Here is a 24,109-nt window from a genome sequence, read left to right on the forward strand (position 1 = left end):
GGCCGCTTCTACCCGTGATCTTGTCCTTTCGGTCATAACCCAAAGCTCATGACCATAGGTGAGGATGGGAAGGTAGATCGACCGGTAAATTGAGAGTTTTGCCTTCCGGCTCAGCTCCTTCTTCACCACAACGGACCGATACAGCGTCCGCATTACTGAAGACGCCGCACCGATCCGCCTGTCGATCTCACGATTCACTCTTCCCTCACTCGTGAACAAGACTCCGAGGTACTTGAACTCCTCCACTTGGGGCAAGATCTCCTCCCCAACCCGGAGATGGCACTCCACCCTTTTCCGGGCGAGAACCATGGACTCGGAGATGCTGATTCTCATCCCAGTCGCTTCACACTCAGCTGCGAACCGATCCAGTGAGAGCTGAAGATCCTGGCCAGATGAAGCCATCAGGACCACATCATCTGCAAAAAGCAGAGACCTAATCCTGCAGCCACCAAACCAGATCCCCTCAACGCCTTGACTGCGCCTAGAAATTCTGTCCATAAAGGTTATGAACAGAATCGGTGACAAAGGGCAGCCTTGGCGGAGTCCAACCCTCACTGGAAACGTGTCCGACTTACTACCGGCAATGCGGACCAAGCTCTGGCACTGATCATACAGGGAGCGGACTGCCACAATCAGACAGTCCGATACCCCATACTCTCTGAGCACTCCCCACAGGACTTCCCGAGGGACACGGTCCTTTAAGTCATATTAATTCAATTTATATCTCATGACACACTATCTGTATGTAATATGGCTTTTAATTTTTTGCGGCTCCAGACAGATTTGTTTTTGTATTTTTGGTCCAATATGGCTCTTTCAACATTTTGGGTTGCCGACACCTGCACTAACCCCTGTCCCACCGTGCAAAAAAATTTTTTTTTTACAATTTTATTCACTAAGATTTGAGGGGAGCGCTAAATGTTAAAAAAAAAATCTATATATTGTATTGGTTTTGAAAATGAAAAATATCAAAAGGACCCCCGCATGCTTTGATTTTTTTGTGGACACCCCTGCTATAGATAGGTCCATCACTACATTTTACCGCTAGATGACGGTAGAGAGCAAACAAAGCCGTTTTATTGTCTGCTACGGAAGATGACGAAGACGACCCCCCCGCATCACCCCCCCTTCACTGGCGTCATTCGGCTATTTCCGCTGCGGGAGACGCCGCCTCATGTAAACACAACAAGGACCCGGAATCAAGTGATCGATTTCAAAGTTGCTTCGAGCCGATCGGGGCCCTGCGGTCTGATGGTGTGATGGAGCTCCGCTTGGACTGACCCGGGAGCGGCAACATGTCCATGGAAGACCCGTTCTTCGTCGTCAAAGGGTGAGGATTGTTTACAGCTAGCTCGTCATGCTAATGTTAGCTGCCTCGGTTAAACCACACAATTTCGGTCTCCATTTTTTTGACCAAACAATCGGGAGAGGCCGTTTGGAGCACTGATGTCGTGGCATTTTCGTAAACTATTTAGTTGTTACTGGAGGCAACTAACGAAATGTAGCTAACTAATCTTCAACCCATTGTTGCATGCCAGTGGTTGTCAAATAGTACTGAAGGTACTTGGACAGAGATAGAAATAAGTACGTGCTGATTTTCCTAAGTTCATCCCCAAACAAAAATATACCTACCACTATTTATGGTAACTTATATTTATTATAAATATTATCTCCAACAAATTAAATTGATAGTTATTCTTTGTTAGCAAAGCAGATGAATCTCATTTTAGAATTTGGATTAATCGTGATTAATCGCAGGTGATTAATCGCTTACATAATTAAAATCAATCAATCAATCAAAGTTGTTTTATATAGCCCTAAATCACCAGCGTCTCAAAGGGCTGTATAAGCCACAACGACATCCTACATCAGGGCAAGGAAAAACTCAACCCAATGGGATACAGTGAGAAATCTTTATTTAGAAAAGTATCAAAGTACCGAAAAGTATCGATATACATTTTGGTACCGGTGATACCAAAATATTGGTACCGGGACAACATAATTAAGTTTTTTTTCTGTAAAGATTTGTTCATTGGGGCTTCACGGTGGCAGAGGGGTTAGTGCATCTGCCTCACAATACGAAGGTCCTGAGTAGACTTGGGTTCAATCCCGGGCTCGGGATCTTTCTGTGTGGAGTTTGCATGTTCTCCCCGTGAATGCGTGGGTTCCCTCCGGGTACTCCGGCTTCCTCCCACCTCCAAAGACATGCACCTGGGGATAAGTTGATTGGCAACACTAAAATTGGCCCTAGTGTGTGAATGTGAGTGTGAATGTTGTCTGTCTATCTGTGTTGGCCCTGCGATGAGGTGGCGACTTGTCCAGGGTGTACCCCGCCTTCCGCCCGATTGTAGCTGAGATAGGCTCCAGCGCCCCCCGCGACCCCAAAGGGAATAAGCGGTAGAAAATGGATGGATGGATGGATGGATTTGTTCATTGCATTTTTTGACACAGCTGATATAAATATAATACAATAGAAATCAAATGCAAAAAAAAAAAAATCAATGAAGTAAGAACAGGTAAATATTGACATAAACATAATTATTTGATAGGTATTTTGTAACCTCCATAAGTATGTGTACAGAGCTACTGCACTGCAAATTATTTGCCACTTGCCGAGAATTAACATTTTATTTCTAGAAATTTCCCCAGTTTTGAGAGCTATTTACTTACTTACATTCATAATCTTAATTTTAGCACGAATAATTACATATAGTTTATTCTACTCTAAAATGTTAACATTGAGGAAATAACTGCTCAATTAAGATAATTTGGGGTTTTATATGTTTAAAGACTCTTCAACATCCCAGGATGCCTAATTTAATAATTGCAATTTGAATGATGCTTGTTTTAGAATACAATACCTTTTACCAGCCTTAAAGTCCTGCTGATTTCTAGATGTACAGATCTTAATTTAGGATGCCTTATCACATAAAATGAACAAGCTGCACGTACAGATCATTTCACTAGTTTTTAGGATGTTTTTTGTAAAATCTAGTCTTTTTATCTTATGTTTTGTTAGCTCTTTTTTGCAGTGTGCCTGTTACTCATAATGTGTGTGTGTGTGTCCAGCGAGGTGCAGAAAGCAGTGAATGCAGCCCAGAGCCTCCATCAAAGATGGAGCGAGTTGCTGCTGGAAGGGGGCGGAGCCTCCAAGGAAGAGATGGACTGGACCACCAATGAGCTGAGGAACAGCCTGCGCTCAATCGAGTGGGACCTGGAAGACCTCGATGAGACCATCAATATCCTTTCAACACCATCTACCATATGTTTACTATTATGCTAAAACTATTATGCTACTACTACTACTAGACGTTTTTGTGTGCAGGGAAGAATAGTTTGAATCCAATTTTGTAATTTCAAATTTAGTCGTTGCATTTTCTTAACTGTCAGTGAACGCATCGTGGAGTGCAACCCTAAGAAGTTCAACCTGGATGCTGTGGAGTTGTCCAAGAGAAAAGCCTTCATCAACAGCACAAGACACACAGTGAAGGTATGCCTCATTCATTCATTTATTCACTCAGTCATTCATGTACGCCAGGGCTGCCCAAACTTTTAGCAAAAATCAAAGCATGCAGAGGGCGCCCATTTTGAGATTTTACATTTTGTGAACCAACCCACATCTCAGCTTTGAGTTCTACTGTAAGTGACAAAGCACATCATTTCAAAATAAACCGAATTGTTTTTCCACTGTCGCTGTAGTTTTTTAAAATGTAAATTGATATCATAAAATAAAACTTACTATTCCTAAAAACTGTTAGTTTTTTTTGGCAAATTGTTTCCATATGAGCTGTTGTTTTTTTAATTTGACAAATAATTCTCTTTTTTTTCTTTTCAATGTTATTTTATTTTTGATATTTTTTCTTCATTAATTTAACTTAATGCATCTAAAACTGCATTGTTTTGTCCTTATAATATGCAAGGTTAATAATGTAAAATTATGACTTTTGTATTTTAAATGTACATTTTTTTTATTACTAATAAAATAATTTAAAAACATTTTTATTTGACAAATAATTCTCTTAACTTTTTCTTTTCAATCTTTTTTTTTTTTCATATTATAAAAAATTATTTAAAATTTTTTTTCTAATAATTTAACTTTATGCATCTAAAATTGCATTGTTCTGTCCTCATAATAGTGCAACATTATTTATGTAAAATTATGACTTTTTTGTTTTAAATGTACATGTTTGTTTTAATACTAATAAAATAACTTTTTTTTGTTTGACAATATTTTTTTTCCAATTGTATTTTTTTTTCATATTAAAACTTTTTAAAATGTATATTTTTTTAATAATTTAACTTTATGCATCTTAAATTGCAGTGTTTTGTCCTCATAATATTGCAACTAATAAAATAATTAAAACAACATTTTATTCAACAAATAATTATCTTTTTTCACATCTATTTTTTCATATTAAAACTTTTTAGAATTAATTTTTTCTTTAATAATTTAACTTTATGCATCTAAAATTGCATTGTTTTGTCTGCATAATATTGCAACGTTATTAATGTAGAATTATGACTTTTGTATTTTAATACTAATATTACTAATAAAATAATAATAAATATATATAAATTATTCGACAAATAATCTTTTTTCACATCTATTTTTTTTTCCAATATTTTTATTTCTTCATATTATTAAAATTTTTCAAATGTAGTTTTTCTTTAATAATTTAACTTTACGCTTTTAAAATTGCATCGTTTTTGTCCTCATAATATTGCACCGTTATTAATGTAAAATTATGACTTTTGTATTTTAAATGTACAATGTTTTTTAATACTAATAAAATAACACTTTTTAAAAAATTCGACAAATAATTCTCTTTTTTCACATCTATTTTTTCTTTTAAATTTTTTCTTTTTCATATTAAAACTTTTAAAAATACATTTTTTCCCTAATAATTTAACTTAATGCATCTAAAATTGCATTGTTTTGTCCTCATAATATTGCAACGTTATTAATGTAAAATTATGACTTTTTTTATTTTAACAGTACATGTTTGTTTTTTTATACTAATAAAATACAATTTTATACAATATATATAGCACTTTTCAAAGGTCTTCAAAAACACTTCACATAATCAAAAGACAACACGATCATCATCATCATATGATAATAAAACAATTGTAAATCAGTATAAAATAAACAAAAGGAATGAGAACACGGTATTAAGCCAGGTTTAGTCCAGTATTATAAGCAGTTTATTATAAGATGTTATTCTTTGACTATTTGGAGTCTAAAATGACTGATTATATTTTTAGTATGTGCCCAAAAATACATATTTTGGACACCCCTGATGTAGACTATGTACAGATGCATCTTAAAAAAATAGTACAGTATACTGTGCATAATTTACTTATATGTTAGTTGTTCAATTAACCTATAAAATGATTGGGAAATACATTATTGCTATAGAATATAAAAGTTAGACTTTTTGAGTTAAATTAACTTTTCAAAGAATGTTATGTGATGCACCTTGTCAGGTTCAAACACTGATGACATCTATTAAACAAGACAAGAAGCAAGGAATTAAACAGAGACAGAATTAAATTTGGCTCAATTGAGGAGAGATGTCTGGACTGTACTCTTTACACAGTCTCACCACGCTCTGACGAAAGATTGTACGCCTCCTCTTTTATTTGGAGTTTCCCTGATTACATGGCAACAGCTGTTTCTAAGGGACGGGGGTTGTAAACAGCCATCGTCTTTGATTACAAACAGTTCAAAGAAAAGGTCGTAAAACAGTTCAAAGAAAAGGTCGCCTGGAGGGGAGTCTGGTCCTGCTTCCTCTCCGCTTTGTAGTTCTCGGGTCAAGACAATATCTTTCTGCTGATTACAATACATCAAAGAAACAGAACACCTTCATCCTACACAGTGGAGTTTTACAAGCCTTCTTCTTGGTAGGATCAAAGACAGCTTTTGTCTTCTTGCCGGGCGAGCTGAACTCAATGTAACACAAAGTTTTGTGATAACTTAGATACAATTATTCTAACACACCTGTACACCATTTCTCTGTGGCTCATGTGTGCATTTCTTATTTTCTTTGTATTGAAGGAGATGAAGGAGCACATGTCCAGTCCGGCTGTAGCCGTCACTGACAGAACAAACAAACAGGTTCTTCCTCTGCTAAAAAACACACACACACACACACACACACACACACACACACACACACACACACTGTGTTAAAGTGAGTTGAGAAGACTGAAGCTACAGCTGAAGATGTCAAACCGTGTCCAGGCTCTGCTGGGTGACGGCGGCGCTCAGGGTCCGCTGTGGCAGCCTGCTGGCGACAAATACGTCCGACTGGACCGTCATCTGCACAACGCCAACTCTCAGTTCATGGAGGAGCAGCAGGTGCAGCAGCAGGTAGTAAAAAAAAAAAAAAAGTGTCGTCCCTGTTCTCACTCTATACGCCGAATTCCCCTTCTTGTTTAAAAACCCGCAAGTAAAGATTGGTGGAGCTTCAAAGACCTTCTCTTGTGCTCCAATCAGCTGATGGCGGAGCAGCAGGACGAGCAGTTGGAGCTGGTTTCGGGAACAATCGGAGTCTTGAAGAACATGTCGGAGAGGATCGGCATGGAGTTGGACGAACAGTCTGTGTAAGGTTTCTGCGGAAGTCCCTGGTGGACACATTTATCTGAAAATTCCAGCTATTACTGCCCCGGGTTCTATTGACATTGCGTCGTTTATCTTTAAAAAAAAAATTAAATCAATAAAAAAAAACACAAGATACACTTACAAATACTCCCCCATTCACACAAAAGGGTTGTTTCTTTCTGTTATTAATATTTCGGTTCCTACAATATAGAACAATACAGTCTGCAAGGGATACAGTCCGTGAAGCACACATGATTGTGTGTGTTGCTGGTCCACTAACATTTTCATTAATTACTATTTTTTATGTAATTGTTTTTATATTGTTTTACTTTCTTTTTTATTCAAGAAAATGTTTTTTATTTATTTATGTTATTTTATTTTATTTTTTAAAAAGGGACCTTATCTTCACCAGACCAGGTTGTCAATGAAATTAAATAGTTTAAAGGGTTCTTCAAACCAGGTCCAGTCCGGATCATGTCCAGCAACACACATCTTCATTTATCTACATTCCAAGTTAGGGAACACAACAACAGATTGCATATAATCTATAAACAAAATTACATTTTCAAAATAAGCCTTTGAGGACTTCCCATCTTTTTTTATGTTTTTTGGCGTCATTATCGGTTTCAACCATATAACTTTCTAAAGTAAAAAAATACTGAATAAATGTTTTAAAGAAAGTAATACTAAGTGAATATCTGTTTTTGGCCTTAAAAATCAACCTTTTACAGAGTACTATAATTAAATTGACTTTGTTTATCGTTTATCATTACTCTCCCACTTCTATCGCATTTCAGAGGGAATTACACGCACCAATTTTTTGCAAGTCCGACGAATTACCGTTATATTTTCGGGGTCCCGAACACGAAATGTCAAAAATAACTCACTGGCGTTTGATGTATCGTCACAAAAAATTCGCTGGAGATGTCTATCATGACAAGACACGCCCATATTTGAAAACAGACAGCAAATCGGACGGAAGTGTCTTGCCCAAGGACACGACGGCAGTGACTAGGATGGTGGAAGCGGGGATGGAACCTGGAACCCTCAAGTCCGAGCTATCCCGCTCCGAAAATGGCCTCTCAGTCGCCAGAATGCTAACGTTTAAAACACCAATTTTTACATTTATAGAAATTTGCTGTAAAAAAAACAGTAAATTCTGACGTAAAAAAAAGAACGTAAAAAAATGATACAATGATCAAATGCATGTGCAATTGTATAATAAAATATCACGAGGCGAATCCTTCCATCCATCCATCCATTTTCTACCGCTTGTCCCTTTTGGGGTCCTTATTAGAGATGCGCGGATAGGCAATTATTTCATCCGCAACCGCATCACAAAAGTCGTCAACCATCCGCCATCCACCCGAATTAACATTTAATCAAAACCGCATCCGCCACCCGCCCGTTGTTATATATCTAATATAGACGATGCAAGGCATTAGTGAGGTTATAAAGCTTTTGCCTGTTAAAGAAAGGAGACTGATTCAATGCAGCAGAGACATTCAATGCGTGCCACGCTGTCACGGCCCAGACGCACACTAGTGCGCAATCATCTGGGAGCCGCGCTGAGCGCACCTCCAAGCGCGCTCGCGCCACTCAAACTGCTGCAGGCAGCTGCGTTCACACATGCATCTGTAAGCCTTGTTTTAACATCCTGTGGCACTCTTCTGGGATCACGGCGGACGAAACTGCTCATGCTCAGGGTGTTTGTGGAGGTTCGGGGTTTTGCACAAATGTGATGCACCATGTTGGATGTCCCGGTTTTGTGACTGTCGTAGACATAAACAGCGTCGCAGCTCTTGCAAATCACGTAGCCAGCATTACTATCATCCTGATTTACAACCTCATAAAAACGAGTCCACGCTGAACTTTTCTGGCCTTTTTTTCCCCTGGTCTTTAGTATTCCCTTTTTTAGTTTGTCGCGTACCACGTTTGCTGCCGGCGTTGCCATCTCTTTTTTTTTTCTTCTTCTGTTGTGGCATATGCTGCAGGTGCCTGCTCGTTTTTCGTATGTGGGTAACAACATTTAACTATGTATATATATTTCCGAATTGGTTTAATTGCCACCTGCCTGAATCTATTTAAAATCAAATTTTTTTTAATTTCAACCGCCCGACCCGACCCGCGGATAAAATCTAATTTTTTTTTATTTCAACCGCCCAACCCGCGGATAATCCGCGGACTCCGCGGTTGTGTCCGCAAACCGCGCATCTCTAGTCCTTATACATTTATATTCATTTATTACTCACTTTTCCAAGTGGCCCTCTGAGGTCAGCCATAACTGCGACGTGGCCTTCAGTGAAAACGAGTTCGACACCCTGTACTAGACAGATGGGCGATGATGAACCGCAAAGGAAATTTTGCCTACGCCATAAAATGTGGGCGGGGCATGGCGCCAAAATCTGATCTGATGGTTCGCCACAAAACGTTGAACATTTGTAACTCGGCTTGGCAAATTCAGATCTTAATCATCATCGCTTCCAATGATGATGATGATGCCACCTTGAAGTTCTAGATGGGTCAGTACCTATTCGTAGTGGGCGTAGCAAAAACAGCTCCTCGCCATCAACCATCAAACAGTCATTACTCGACTTTAATTGACCAGATCTCCTTCCAGACTGGTATGAGGCTTTAAGGTCGGGAACTTATCATGACGAGACATTTTGGTGGAAAACTATAAGAGCGGTAACTTCCTTCCACATGCTCCAATCTTCCTGATGTTTGTGATGGTGTGTCAGGGCAGTGGGAATGACGTGACCGACTCGCGTGAACCCCGAAATGTGTGTGGGCCCATTTGTTGACTTTTGCTCTCCTTCCTTCCAGCATGTTGGATGACTTCAGTCACGAGATGGACAACACTCACTCCAGACTGGACAACGTCATGAAGAAACTGGCTAAAGTGTCCCACATGACCAACGGTAAGACAAGTGTACTTAGTGCCACGTTTCCTGAAGTGTACTTAAAGGGGGTGTAGCGGCGCACCTCATCGGATAGATATGGAGGCGTAAGCATTTTTGAAGTGTAACTCGATAAGCGAGTGCAGCCCAGCCCAGCTTTTAACTAGCAAGAGTCACGGCGAGTGGTAGTGCCAAGGAGAAGCCAGAGCTTGAATACCTTCCTCCGTCGTCAACACTTAAAGCCTTCTCGGTAAAATCCTTAAAGGGGAACATTATCACCAGACCTATGTAAGCGTCAATATATACCTTAATGTTGCAGAAAAAATACCATATATTTTTTTAACCGATTTCCGAACTCTAAATGGGTGAATTTTGGCGAATTAAACGCCTTTCTAATATTCGCTCACGTTGTGACGTCACATCGGGAAGCAATCCGCCATTTTCTCAAACACCGAGTCAAATCAGCTCTGTTATTTTCCGTTTTTTCGACTGTTTTCCGTACCTTGGAGACATCATGCCTCGTCGGTGTGTTGTCGGAGGGTGTAACAACACGAACAGGGACGGATTCAAGTTGCACCAGTGGCCCAAAGATGCGAAAGTGGCAAGAAATAGGACGTTTGTTCCGCATACTTTACCGACGAAAGCTATGCTACGACAGAGATGGCAAGAATGTGTGGATATCCTGCGACACTCAAAGCAGATGCATCTCCAACGATAAAGTCAAAGAAATCTGCCGCCAGACCCCCATTGAATCTGCCAATTCAGGGACAAAGGACCTCGCTAGCACGGCAAGCAATGGCGGCAGTTTGTTCCCGCAGACGAGCGAGCTAAACCCCCTGGATGTCTTGGCTCACACCGTCCCTTAAACTGGAGAGATCAGCTTTCAGGAAAAGAGCGCGGATGAGGGTATGTCTACAGAATATATTAATTGATGAAAATTGGGTTGTCTGCACTCTCAAAGTGCATGTTGTTGCCAAATGTATTTCATATGCTGTAAACCTAGTTCATAGTTGTTAGTTTCCTTTAATGCCAAACAAACACATACCAATCGTTGGTTAGAAGGCGATCGCCGAATTCGTCCTCACTTTCTCCCGTGTCGCTGGCTGTCGTGTCGTTTTCGTCGGTTTCGCTTGCATACGGTTCAAACCGATATGGCTCTATAGCTTCAGTTTCTTCTTCAATTTCGTTTTCGCTACCTGCCTCCACACTACAACCATTCGTTTCAATACATGCGTAATCTGTTGAATCGCATAAGCCGCTGAAATCCGAGTCTGAATCCGAGCTAATGTCGCTATAGCTTGCTGTTCTATGCCCCATGTTTGTTTGAGTTGGCTTCACTATGTGACGTCACAGGAAAATGGACGGGTGTTTATAACGATGGTTAAAATCAGGCACTTTGAAGCTTTTTTTAGGGATATTGCGTGATGGGTAAAATTTTGAAAAAAACTTCGAAAAATAAAATAAGCCACTGGGAACTGATTTTTAATTCTTCTGAAATTGTGATAATGTTCCCCTTTAAACAAACAAAAATGAAAGCAGTAACGAAAAAAACAATGTTTCAGGCTGGTATATTATTGATTGTTTATTTTGTTTTTATTTATTTCGGACACAACAAACCAAAAATGATCTTCATCTACACAATTCAAAAAAGAAAAATAGCATCACCAATACGAAAAGAAGAAAAAATAGTAAAATTAAAATAGAAAATATTTGTGTCCAAAGGGATGAGAAGAATCCATCAATCACATCATCTGATTCTTGATCAACAATACAATACTGTAATGTATAACAATATTCTGTATATTACTACAATATATACTGTATATGATGTATGATTGCATCCACATATACTCACAACAATACATGTCATTTGTGTTTCCTCCTCATTTTGTACATATTATTCTTTAACTGTTCTTACTGTATTTGACTTCTGCACTTCATCCAATAAGTTCATATCACAACGTTTTTTAAACGTATTTGTTCTCAGATATTTTTAACCATGTGCTTCTAAAATGGCATTTTTGTTCTCAAAATATTGCAAATTTTTCCACACTTTTTTAAATCTAAAATGTACAGATTTTTTCTCCTGATACTAATAAAAAAATAATGATAATGTATTTTATTTAGTAATAATATTCAAATTCTTCCAACATTTCAAACTGTGCTCCACTTGATTCTCTGATATTTTCTTTAATTAATTAAATAATTTGATTATTTTATTTTATATGAATAATTCATTTTATTTATATAATTTACTCACAATAAAATCATAATTCACACTGTGCTGTGCACCCATTTTCAGCCTGGAGCTTCTTTTTAAATCTACCATATGCATATAAATATTATATTTATTGAAAATAAAATAATTCATTAATAATGCGCTATATTATTTAATATATTATAAATGCGGATGCTTTCGCTTACATTTATGGTTAGATCTTCTTTACTACAAAGTGTATCAGACTGATCCCTTGCCTTCCATTTTTACTAACCTCAAAAGCAGTGAAGTTGTCACGTTGTGTAAATGGTAAATAAAAAGAGAATACAATGATTTGAAAATCCTTTTCAATTTATATTCAATTGAATAGACTGCAAAGACAAAATATTTAATGTTCGAACTGTTATTTTTTGCCAATATTAGCTAATTTTAGAATTTGATGCCTGCAAGATGTTTCAAAAAAGCTGGCACAAGTGGCAAAAAAGACTGATAATGTTGAGGAATGCTCATCAAACACTTATTTGGAACATCCCACAGGTGTGCAGGCTAATTGGGAACAGGTGGGTGCCATGATTGGGTATAAAAGCAGCTTCCATGAAATGCTCAGACATTTACAAACAAGGATGGGGCGAGGGTCACCACTTTGTCAACAAATGCCTGAGCAAATTGTTTAAAAACAACAGTTCTCAACCAGCTATTGCAAGGAATTTAGGGATTTCACCATCTACGGTCCGTAAAATCATCCAAAGGCTCAGAGAATCTGGAGATAACTGAAACCAACATTGAATGCGGTACTGCATCAAAAACTGACATCAGCATGTAAAGGATATCACCACATGGGCTCAGGAACACTTCAGAAAACCACTGTCAGTAACTACAGATGGTCGCTACATCTGTAAGTGCAAGTTAAAACTCTACTATGCAAAGCGAAAGCCATTTATCAACAACACCCAGAAATGCCGCCGGCTTCACTGGGCCCCGAGCTCATCTAAGATGGACTGATGCAAAGTGGAAAAGTGTTCTGTGGTCTGACTAGTCCACATTTGAAACTGTGGACATCGTGTCCTTCCGGAACAAAGAGGAAAAGAACCAGAATCAACAACACCCAGAAATGCTAAGTTAATAATTATTTGCAAAAAAAAAAAACAAGTTTCTCGATTGCAACATTCAATATATTGTCTTTGCAGTCTATTCAATTGAATAGAAGTTGAAAAGGATTTGTAAATCATTGTATTCTCTTTTTATTTACCATTTACACAATGAGCCAACTTTACTGGTTTTGGGTTTTGTACATAGATGTACATTTTTTATTAATATTTTTGTTTGAGAATAGTTTCATTAAAAAAAAAAAAAAATAAATTTAGCTGTTTTATGTATTTTGTTTTCTTACCGTACCCAAAATGAACCAAACCATGACCCTAAAAACCGAGTGACGTCCTAATTAAAGTGTGATTATGACATCACCGTTTCACCCCAGACACTTATTGTTATGAATTGTCGGCTTGCAGACCGCCGCCAGTGGTGTGCCATCGGTGTGCTGCTCGCCATCCTCTTCGTTATCCTCCTGCTCCTCTTCATCCTCTGACCTTCATCCTGCGTCAGCGGCCTGGAGGTTTGCCGAGTGATGAACATTGCAGAGGTCAAAGGGCAAATGTGTGTTTTTTTGGGGGGTTTTTTTCTCTGTCTGATCTCGAAAGCAACTCCAGCATCGTTAGTGGCGGACATTTTTTATTGAATAACACTAAAGTCGGTTAATGTTTGCTCTTCGTGTGTAGTTCTCCTCCGTATTTGTGTTGGCTTCAGCACATCACCCTAACAGCATTAATAATAATAACATTTCTCAAGACACTCGACACCGTATTAACATGTTTCTGGAAAGTATTACATGTGTGACACTAAGAATAAGAAGTACAATAAAGTGGTGGTGATCACTCGGCAGCTGATCAACAATAAAGTGAAACACACACGATGGCGGACTCGCGTCAATGAGTTAGCAGCATTAGAATGAGAAGTCCGGGGACCGGCTCAGGAGCGGGGCGGGGACCGGGCGGTGACGCGGTCCAGGCTGCCGGTTCGGGTGCCGCGTGAAACTACGCTGGAGACGAGGCGACGCAGGGAGAGACGAGACGCTTGACGTCTGCAGCCGAATCTGCAGGAAACACAATGTACAAGCCTGGGGTCAGAGGTCATTCATTAATTGACACACAGCAGAGGTGTCCAAATTGTCGGGGGGGGGGGAAGCTGACATTTTTAAACTAATAATTAGTAATAACATACAGTACAGGACAAAAGTTTGGACACACCTTCTCATTCAATGCAATGTTTTCTTTATTTTCATGACTATTTACATTGTAGATTGTCACATCAAAACTATGAATGAACACATGTGGAGTTATGTACTTAACAAAAAAAAGGTGAAATAACTGAAAACCTGGTTTGTATTCTAGTTTCTTCAAAATAGCCACCCTTTGCTCTGATTACTGCTTTGCACACTCTTGGCATTCTCTCCATGAGCTTCAAGAGGTAGTCACCTGAAATGGTTGTCACTTGTGCTTGACCACTTTAAATAGATTTAACTGGCCAAATAAATGATGTGGCGGACCACATTAAAATGACGTATCGGACCACAATAAATGACGTGGCAGACCTTGTTAAAATTATTTGGAGGGCCACATAAATTACATGAAGGACCACATTAAATGATGTGGCGGACCGGATTTGGAGGGCCATTTTAAAACGATTTGGCTGGCCATATAAATGACGTGGTGGAACAGACCACATGAAAAACAATTTTTGGAGGGCCAATTTAAAAAGATTTGGCTGGCCAAACAAATGATGTGGCGTACCAAATTAAGATGATTGATAGGGCCACTTTAAAAATATTTGGGTGCGCAAATAAATTATGTGGTCGACCACATTAAAATTATATAGCAGACCACATTAAAATGATTTGGAGTTCCACATTAAAAAGATTTGGCTGGCCAAACAAATGATGTGGCGGACCACATTAAAATAATATGGCAGACAACATTAAAATGATTTGGAGGGCCACTTTAAAAAGATTTGGCTAGCCATATAAATGATGTGGTGGACCACATTAAAATGATATGGCAGATCGCATAAAAAGTAAAAAAAATGATTTGGAGGGCCACACTTAAAAAAGATTTGGCCGGCCACATAATTCTGTGGCGTGCCAATTTAAATTGTGGGACGGGCCACATTAAAATGAAGTGGTGATCCGCTGTAAAATAATGTGGCGGACATTAAATGACATGGCGGGCTTAAAATGACATGGCGGACCACATTTAAATGATTTGGAGGGCCACATTAACATGACCTGGCAGACAACATTAAAATTATTTGGCTGGCCAAATAAATGATGTGGCGGACCACATTAAAATGACGTATCGGACCACAATAAATGACGTGGCGGACCTTGTTAAAATGATTTGGAGGGCCACATAAATTACGTGAAGGACCACATTAAATTATGTGGCGGACCGGATTTGGAGGGCCATTTTAAAAAGATTTGGCTGGCCATATAAATGACGTGGTGGACCAGACCACGTTAAAATGATTTGGGGGGCCACATTAAAAAAAGCTGACATTTTTAAACTAACAATTAGTAATAATACACAGTACAGGCCAAAGGTTTGGACACACCTTCTCCTCATTCAATGCAATGTTGTCTTTATTTTCATGACTATTTACATTGTAGATTGTCACATCAAAACTATGAATGAACACATGTGGAGTTATGTACTTAACAAAAAAAGGTGAAATAACTGAAAACAGGTTTTATATTCTAGTTTCTTCAAAATAGCCACCCTTTGCTCTGATTACTTTTTTGCACACTCTTGGCATTCTCTCCATGAGCTTCAAGAGGTAGTCACCTGAAATGGTTTTCACTTCACAGGTGTGCTTGACCACTTTAAATGATTTGGCTGGCCAAACAAATGATGTGGTGGACCATTTTAAAATGATTTTGAGGGCTATTAAAATTATTTGGCTGGCCAAATAAATGATGTGGCATTAAAATGTTTTAGAGGGTGACATTGATGTTGCAGACCACATTAAAATGATTTGGCGGGCCAGATGAATTATGTGGCAGACTACATTTACATGAAATGGCAGATCACATTAATATGATTTGGAGAGCTGGCCAAATAAATGATGTGGCTGACCACATTAAAATGACGTATCGGACCACAATGAATGACGTGGCAGACCTTGTTAAAATGATTTGGAGGGCCACATAAATTGCGTGAAGGACCACATTAAATTATGTAGCGTACCGGATTTGGAGGACCATTTTAAAAAGATTTGGTTGGCCATATAAATGACGTGGTGGACCAGACCACGTTAAAATGATTTGGCTGGCCAAACAAATGATGTGGCGGACCAAATTAAAATGATTGATAGGGCCACTTTGAAAATATTTGGGTGCTCAAATAAATTATGTGGTCGACCACGTTAAAATGATTTGGAGGGCCACACTTAAAAGATTTAGCTGGCAACATAAATGACGTGGCGGACCACATTGAAATTATATGGCAGACAACATTAAAATTACATAGCAGACCACATTATAATGATTTGGAGGGCCACACTTAAAAGATTTGGCTGGCAACATAAATGATGTGGTGGACCACATTGAAATTATATGGCAGACAACATTAAAATTACATAGCAAACCACATTATAATGAATTGGAGGGCCACACTTAAAAGATTTGGCTGGCAACATAAATGATGTGGCGGACCACATTGAAATTATATGGCAGACAACATTAAAATTACATAGCAGACCACATTATAATGAATTGGAGGGCCACACTTAAAAGATTTGGCTGGCAACAGAATTCTGTGGCGTGCCAATTTAAAATTATGGGACGGGCCACATTAAAATGAAGTGTGTAAAATAATGTGGTGGACATTAAATGATATGGTGGGCTTAAAATGAGATGTCGGACAACATTAAAATGATTTGGAGGGCCATATAAATGACTTGGCGGACCACATTAAAATGATTTGGAGGGCGACTTTAAAAAGATTTGGCTGGCCATATAAATGATGTGGTGGACCAAATTAAAATGATTGATAGGGCCACTTTGAAAATATTTCGGTGCTCAAATAAATTATGTGGTCGACCACATTAAAATTACATAGCAGACCACATTAAAATGATTTGGAGGGCCACACTTAAAATATTTGGCTAGCAACATAAATGATGTGGCGGGCTTAAAATGATATGGCGGTTAATAAAAATAATATGGCAGACACCATTAAAATTATTTGGAGGGCCAGTTTAAAAAGATTTGGCTAGCCATATAAATGATGTGGTGGACCACATTAAAAACATGGCAGATCACATTAAAATTATTCAGAGGGCCACACTAAAAAGATTTGGCTGGCAACAGAATTCTGTGGTGTGCCAATTTAAAATCATGGGACGGGTCACATTAAAATGAAGTGGTGATCCGCTGTAAAATAATGTGGCGGACATTAAATGACATGGTGGGCTTAAAATTACATGGCGGACCACTTTAAAATGATTTGGAGGGTCACATTAACATGATATGGCAGACAACATTAAAATGATTTAGAGTGCCATTATAAAAAGACTTGGCTGGCCATATAAATGACTTGGCGGACCACATTAAAATTATTTGGAGGGCCACTTTAAAAATATTTGGGTGCTCAAATAAATTATGTGGTCGACCACATTAAAATTACATAGCAGACCACGTTAAAATTATTTGGAGGGTCACACTTAAAAGATTTGGCTGGCAACATAAATGATGTGGCGGACCACGTTAAAATAATATGGCAGAGAATATTTAAATGATTTGGAGGGCCACTTTAAAAAAAATTGGCTAGCCATATAAAGGATGTGGTGAACCACATTAAAATGATATGGCAGATCACATAAAAATTATTCAGAGGGCCACACTTAAAAAAGATTTGGCTGGCGACAGAATTCTGTGGCGTGCCAATTTAAAATTAATGGACGGGCCACATTAAAATGAAGTGGTGATCCGCTGTATAATATCGTGGCGGACATTAAATGACATGGTGGACCACATTAAAATAATTTGGAGGGCCACATTAACATGATATGGCAGACAACATTAAAATGATTTGGAGGGCCACTTTCCAAAAATTTGGCTGGCCATATAAATGACTTGGTGGACCACATTTAAAATGACTTGGAGGGCCAGTTTAAAAAAGATTTGGCTGGCCAAACAAATGATGTGGCGGACCAAAATAAAATGACTGATAGGGACACTTTGAAAATATTTAGGTGCTCAAATAAATTATGTGGTCGACCACATAAAATAATATGGCAGACAACATTAAAATGATTTGGAGGGTCACATTAAAAAGATTTGGCTAGCCATATAAATGATGTGGTGGACCACATTAAAATAATATGGCAGATCACATTAAAATTATTCAGAGAAAAGATTTGGCTGGTAACAGAATTCTGTGGCGTGCCAATTTAAAATTATGGGACGGGCCACATTAAATGAAGTGGCGGACATTAAATTACATGATGGGCTTAAAATGATTTGGAGGGCCACATTAACATTATATGGCAGACAACATTAAAATGATTTGGAGGGCCACATTCAAAAGATTTGGCTGGCCATATAAATGACTTGGCGGACCACATTAAAATTATTTGGAGGGCCACTTTAAAAAGATTTGGCTGGCCATATAAATGATGTAGCGGACTACATTAGAATTCTGTGGCGTGGCAAAATTATGGGACGGGCCACATTAAAATGAAGTGGTGATCTGCTGTAAAATAATGTGGCGGGTCACGTTATAATGATGTGGCGGGCCAGATTTGGCCCCCAGGTTTGAGTGTGAAGCCCATGTCATACAGTACTCACGGCTGAGAAGATTGGAGGTCTTCTCCTATTGGCTCTCTGACATTGTTATTCCCCGAGGGAGGCGGGCTTTGTTTGTTGACTGTAAGAAAAAGGCAGGAGAATATAAGACAAATTAAACCTTGTTAAGAAATAAAATACTGTTTTGGAAAAACCTTCAGAATGATTGAATGAACCATAGCAAAGATTTTGACCTGCTAGTTGAGATGACTTGTGGCGTTTAGGATCAAAAGAAGGATTCTTCTCCCTACGCTCCTCGTGGTCCTGGTTCTGACTTTGTTCTGAAGGGGAATAAGGATTTACAGGCAGTCCTTTGATGGGCGGGGGCTTAAAAAGGACTCGGTTTCCACTCGCAATTTCTCTCCTGCAGGTGTCAGGAGGCGTGACCTGACCAATGTGAGTTTCTTTGATGGGTTCGGTCCACAGGTCCAGTCTATACTGGCTCTGAACCTGCTTCTTAGTGACCACGGGACTCGGCGGTTTCACCGCCCTCGCACCCGTGGCTCCGTCTGCCTGGTGTCCCGCCTCCGGCCTCACGCCGCTGACGTACAGGCTGAGTTTGGGCTTGCAGACCAGGACGCGCGCCACTCGATGGCTCGTCCGCCGTCTCTGCCGGTCCAGGTAGCGGGAGTCCACCTCGGCCTCGGTCTCGTCCTCAAAACGTAGACGCCGACTTGTCGGACTCGATCTTGTCGACACGGACGGCTCACCTGACGCCACGGCCACGCCCCCTGACCTCCGCTGGAGGACTGGACAGAGCTTGGCACTGGACCTGTGGAAACAAGAAGGAATAGGAGGAGGAGCCCCTATCAACTGGATTGATCCAAATATCGATGTCAGTATCATCTTAAAACTCATTTGTATACACTAGCCTTTAAATAGACCCCCTTTTAAACCAGTTGATCTGCCGTCTCTTTTCTGCTCTGCCTCCCTCTCCTGCGTGGAGAGGTTATCAGGTGACCACAGATGACGTGCTAGCTGTTCAAAGTCCAGACCCAGGGTGGACCACTCATCTGTGCATCAGTTGGGGACGTCTCTGACTTGTCTCCACTCAAGATAATCTCCTGCTGGCCCCACTATGGACTGGACTCACACTATTAACTAGATCCACTATGGACTGGACTCTCACACTATTAACTAGATCCACTATGGACTGGACTCTCCCACTATTAACTAGATCCACTATGGACTGGACTCTCACACTATTAACTAGATCCACTATGGACTGGAGTCTCACACTATTAACTAGATCCACTATGGACTGGACTCTCACACTATTAACCAGATCCACTATGGACTGGACTCTCACACTATTAACCAGATCCACTATGGACTGGACTCACACTATTGACTAGATCCACTATGGACTGCACTCACACACTATTAACTAGATCCACTATGGACTGGACTCTCACACTATTATGTTAGATCCACTATGGACTGGACTCTCACACTATTATGTTAGATCCACTATGGACTGGACTCACACTATTAACTAGATCCACTATGGACTGGACTCTCACACTATTATGTTAGATCCACTATGGACTGGACTCTCACACTATAATGTTAGATCCACTATGGACTGGACTCTCACACTATTATGTTAGATCCACTATGGACTGGACTCTCACACTATTATGTTAGATCCACTATGGACTGGACTCTCACAGTATTATGTTAGATCCACTATGGACTGGACTCTCACACTATTATGTTAGATCCACTATGGACTGGACTCTCACACTATTATGTTAGATCCACTATGGACTGGACTCTCACTATTATGTTAGATCCACTATGGACTGGACTCGCACACTATTAACTAGATCCACTATGGACTGGACTCTCACTATTAACTAGATCCACTATGGACTGGACTCTCACACTATTATGCTAGATCCACTATGGACTGGACTCTCACACTATTATGTTAGATCCACTATGGACTAGACTCTCACACTATTAACTAGATCCACTATGGACTGGACTCTCACACTATTAACTAGATCCACTATGGACTGGACTCTCACACTATTAACTAGATCCACTATGGACTGGACTCGCACACTATTATGTTAGATCCACTATGGACTGGACTCTCACACTATAATGTTAGATCCACTATGGACTGGACTCTCACACTATTATGTTAGATCCACTATGGACTGGACTCTCACACTATTAACTAGATCCACTATGGACTGGACTCTCACACTATTATGTTAGATCCACTATGGACTGGACTCTCACACTATTAACTAGATCCACTATGGACTGGACCCTCACACTATTAACCAGATCCACTATGGACTGGACTCACACTATTAACTAGATCCACTATGGACTGGACTCACACACTATTAACTAGATCCACTATGGACTGGACTCTCACACTATTAACTAGATCCACTATGGACTGGACTCTCACACTATTAACCAGATCCACTATGGACTGGACTCTCACACTATTAACTAGATCCACTATGGACTGGACTCACACTATTAACTAGATCCACTATGGACTGGACTTACTATTAACTAGATCCACTATGGACTGGACTCTCACACTATTAACTAGATCCACTATGGACTGGACTCTCACACTATTAACTAGATCCACTATGGACTGGACTCTCACACTATTAACTAGATCCACTATGGACTGGACTCTCACACTACTAACTAGATCCACTATGGACTGGACTCTCACACTATTAACTAGATCCACTATGGACTGGACTCTCACACTATTAACTAGATCCACTTCAGACTGGAGTCTCACACTATTAACTAGATCCACTATGGACTGGACTCTCACACTATTAACTGGATCCACTATGGACTGGACTCTCACACTATTAACTAGATCCACTATGGACTGGACTCTCACAATATTAACTAGATCCACTATGGACTGGACTCACACTATTAACTAGATCCACTATGGACTGGACTCACACTATTAACTAGATCCACTATGGACTGGACTCACACTATTAACTAGATCCACTATGGACTGGACTCACTATTAACTAGATCCACTATGGACTGGACTCTCACACTATGAACTGGATCCACTATGGACTGGACTCTCACACTATTAACTAGATCCACTCAACGTCCATTGCACCGGTGGCCCAGGGGGGGTTCCCCACATCTGTGGTCCCCTCCAAGGTTTCTCATTGTCATCCCATTGGGTTTGAGTTTTTCCTTGCCCTGATGTGGGATCTGTACCGAGGATGTCGTTGTGGCTTGTGCAGCCCTTTGAGACACTCATGATTTAGGGCTATATAAATACACTTTGATTGGTTTCTCATGCTCGGTTGGTAGAGTGGGCGTGCCAGCAACTTGAGGGTTCCAGGTTCGATCCCCGCTTCCGCCATCCTAGTCACTGCCGTTGTGTCCTTGGGCAAGACACTTTACCCACCTTCTCCCAGTGCCACCCACACTGGTTTAAATGTAACTTAGATATTGGGTCACTAGAGAAAAGCGCTATATAAATATAATTCACTTCACTTTTGTTGTGTTGTTCATATTGTTGCTGTTTATGCATTATTATATTGTTTACAATTTTAGGAAAGAGGTTTTTGGATACAAAGTAAAATTTGAATCGTTCACAAATAGTTTTGTGGATAACAAATATTGATATTTTTCAATATAATATAATATTTGATAGTTGTTGTTTGCCTAATTGTGACAATAATCATGATCAATAAATGAGAAGGAATGTGGCCCTGCATATAGGCCTCCACGGTAGAAAATGGATGGATGGATGGATATCGGATCTCTGCGGTATTGAGCTCATTGTGGGGGGGTTACCTTAAAACTGACGACCTGTCAATCAAAACACTGACATATTTTTTTTGTGTGTGTGTGTGCACTTACCATGCGCGTGCGTCCGGGGTCAGCAGGTCATGGTCGGCTCTCAGCGGGACGCGGCCTTGCTTCATCTGAGCGTCGTCCTCGCACTGCCAACCAGCCTTCACACACTCAGGACACACACACCGACCTGGGGGAAGGGAGGCAGTGGCATCATCCTAAAAAGTGATTGGTTGACAAAAAGAAGGATTAAAAGCGAGCGGCTTAATCACGCGACCACGTGACTGATTTGTTATGGCTTGCCAAAAAAACAATGAAAATTAAATAATGTGTATTTTATTTTATTTAATTAAAAAATAATTAATTAAACAACAATTAATTAAACAAGACAGTTAAATCAAGAAGCGCTTGAGCCCAACCCCCGGACCGGAAGTGACTTCACAAATCCTCGGTAGTTTCCGCTAAGGTTGGACGATACTGCCAATTTTAGCAAACCGATATCAAATGAATACAGGGTCGGTATTGACGATACAGACTACTGTCTTGGACACTTTTCAACACCCTTGAATGACTTTTGCTTTCGATTTGTTGATCATGATTAAGAGCTTAGTAAAAACCCAGGGTTGTTAAGATTTTAGGCATCAAGAAATTGTATCAACAAATTTATTTGTGAACAATTTCACAGTATGATACAATGTAGCAATATCAACAAAATAATACAATTAGGTTCGCACAAAATAAGGTCAATAGCATGGAGGGTAATTTATGTCTGTGTTACGAAACTTTTTTTTTTTTTTTACACTGACATGATGTCATTGAAATTTTTGCGTCGGACTATGTCATTGAACAAAATGTGTTTAAAAAAATGTTTTAAAACTAATTGTGTAAAAAATCAGAGTAGTTAAATCACTGTATAAAAAATATATGTAAAAAAAATTCTGTGCTGAAACATTCGTTGCTTCAAAGCTCCAAGAATCACTTCCGGTAAAGGTGATTTAGGCTTAAAAAACCGGAAATACTTCTACCCTGAATTTATATACACTGAATTTTTTTTACACTAAATTTCTATATGCTGGTTTTTATTCAATGAATTCATAAGCATAGTTCGATGTAAAAAAAAAATGACTTCACAAAATTCAAACGTAAAAATTCAGTTTCCGAAAAAAGCTTTCGTAAAGAAGACACAAATTGACCTCGCACCATAGTGCATAATAAGTGAACAACAGACAAATATACGGTCAATGTTATAAACTACGAAACGATTCCCTTGGTCTTGTAACCGAGGGTTTATACATGTCGCCTATACTGTATAAAACTACAAAATAACAAACACGGAGGCTCCAGTTTTACACGAGGACCACTTTATTTCCTTTCTTTCAAAAACCTCCGCTCCACTACAACGTGTCACCACTTCCGCTCTTAGCGCCTTCAAAGTAAGAGCTCAAGGCATAGTTTCCACCAAAATATGTCAAAGTAGTTTATTGAATGTGAGGTAGTTGGAGTCTTGAGTAGGTCAATAAGTCATAACATTATTTTTTGATAAAGGTCTTGTGGTTCCAAAAGGACCCACTGATAGAAATGTTAAAAATAAGTCATATAATGAAATTTTTTTTAAATTTTCGACACTTAAATTTCTGAATTAACTTCAGGTCTATCCGTCGATTTGAAGT

The 24,109-nt window shown here is 39.3% G+C and overlaps 2 protein-coding genes across 2 annotated transcripts; one reads left to right on the forward strand and one right to left on the reverse strand.

Annotated features, from left to right (window-relative positions):
* The first annotated feature begins 1,129 nt into the window (after positions 1 to 1,129).
* Positions 1,130 to 13,691, forward strand: stx6 (syntaxin 6). Its single transcript, XM_061978295.2, has 8 exons — positions 1,130 to 1,330; positions 3,070 to 3,239; positions 3,396 to 3,490; positions 6,059 to 6,118; positions 6,245 to 6,373; positions 6,500 to 6,606; positions 9,431 to 9,525; positions 13,231 to 13,691. Exons 1-8 carry the CDS (start codon positions 1,296 to 1,298, stop codon positions 13,305 to 13,307), a joined length of 768 nt encoding a protein of 255 aa, XP_061834279.1. The 5' UTR covers positions 1,130 to 1,295; the 3' UTR covers positions 13,308 to 13,691.
* A 47-nt stretch (positions 13,692 to 13,738) lies between these two features.
* On the reverse strand, positions 13,739 to 22,949 carry kiaa1614 (KIAA1614 ortholog). The gene is made up of 4 exons (XM_061978294.2): positions 22,506 to 22,949; positions 18,812 to 19,389; positions 18,621 to 18,699; positions 13,739 to 13,871 (listed from the first exon to the last, which is right to left on the reverse strand). Exons 1-4 carry the CDS (start codon positions 22,568 to 22,570, stop codon positions 13,748 to 13,750), a joined length of 846 nt encoding a protein of 281 aa, XP_061834278.2. The 5' UTR covers positions 22,571 to 22,949; the 3' UTR covers positions 13,739 to 13,747.
* Between the last annotated feature and the right edge of the window lie 1,160 nt (positions 22,950 to 24,109).

This window comes from Nerophis lumbriciformis, linkage group LG18 (genome assembly GCF_033978685.3).
Source record: "Nerophis lumbriciformis linkage group LG18, RoL_Nlum_v2.1, whole genome shotgun sequence".
In the NCBI taxonomy this organism is placed as follows: Eukaryota; Metazoa; Chordata; class Actinopteri; order Syngnathiformes; family Syngnathidae; genus Nerophis; species Nerophis lumbriciformis.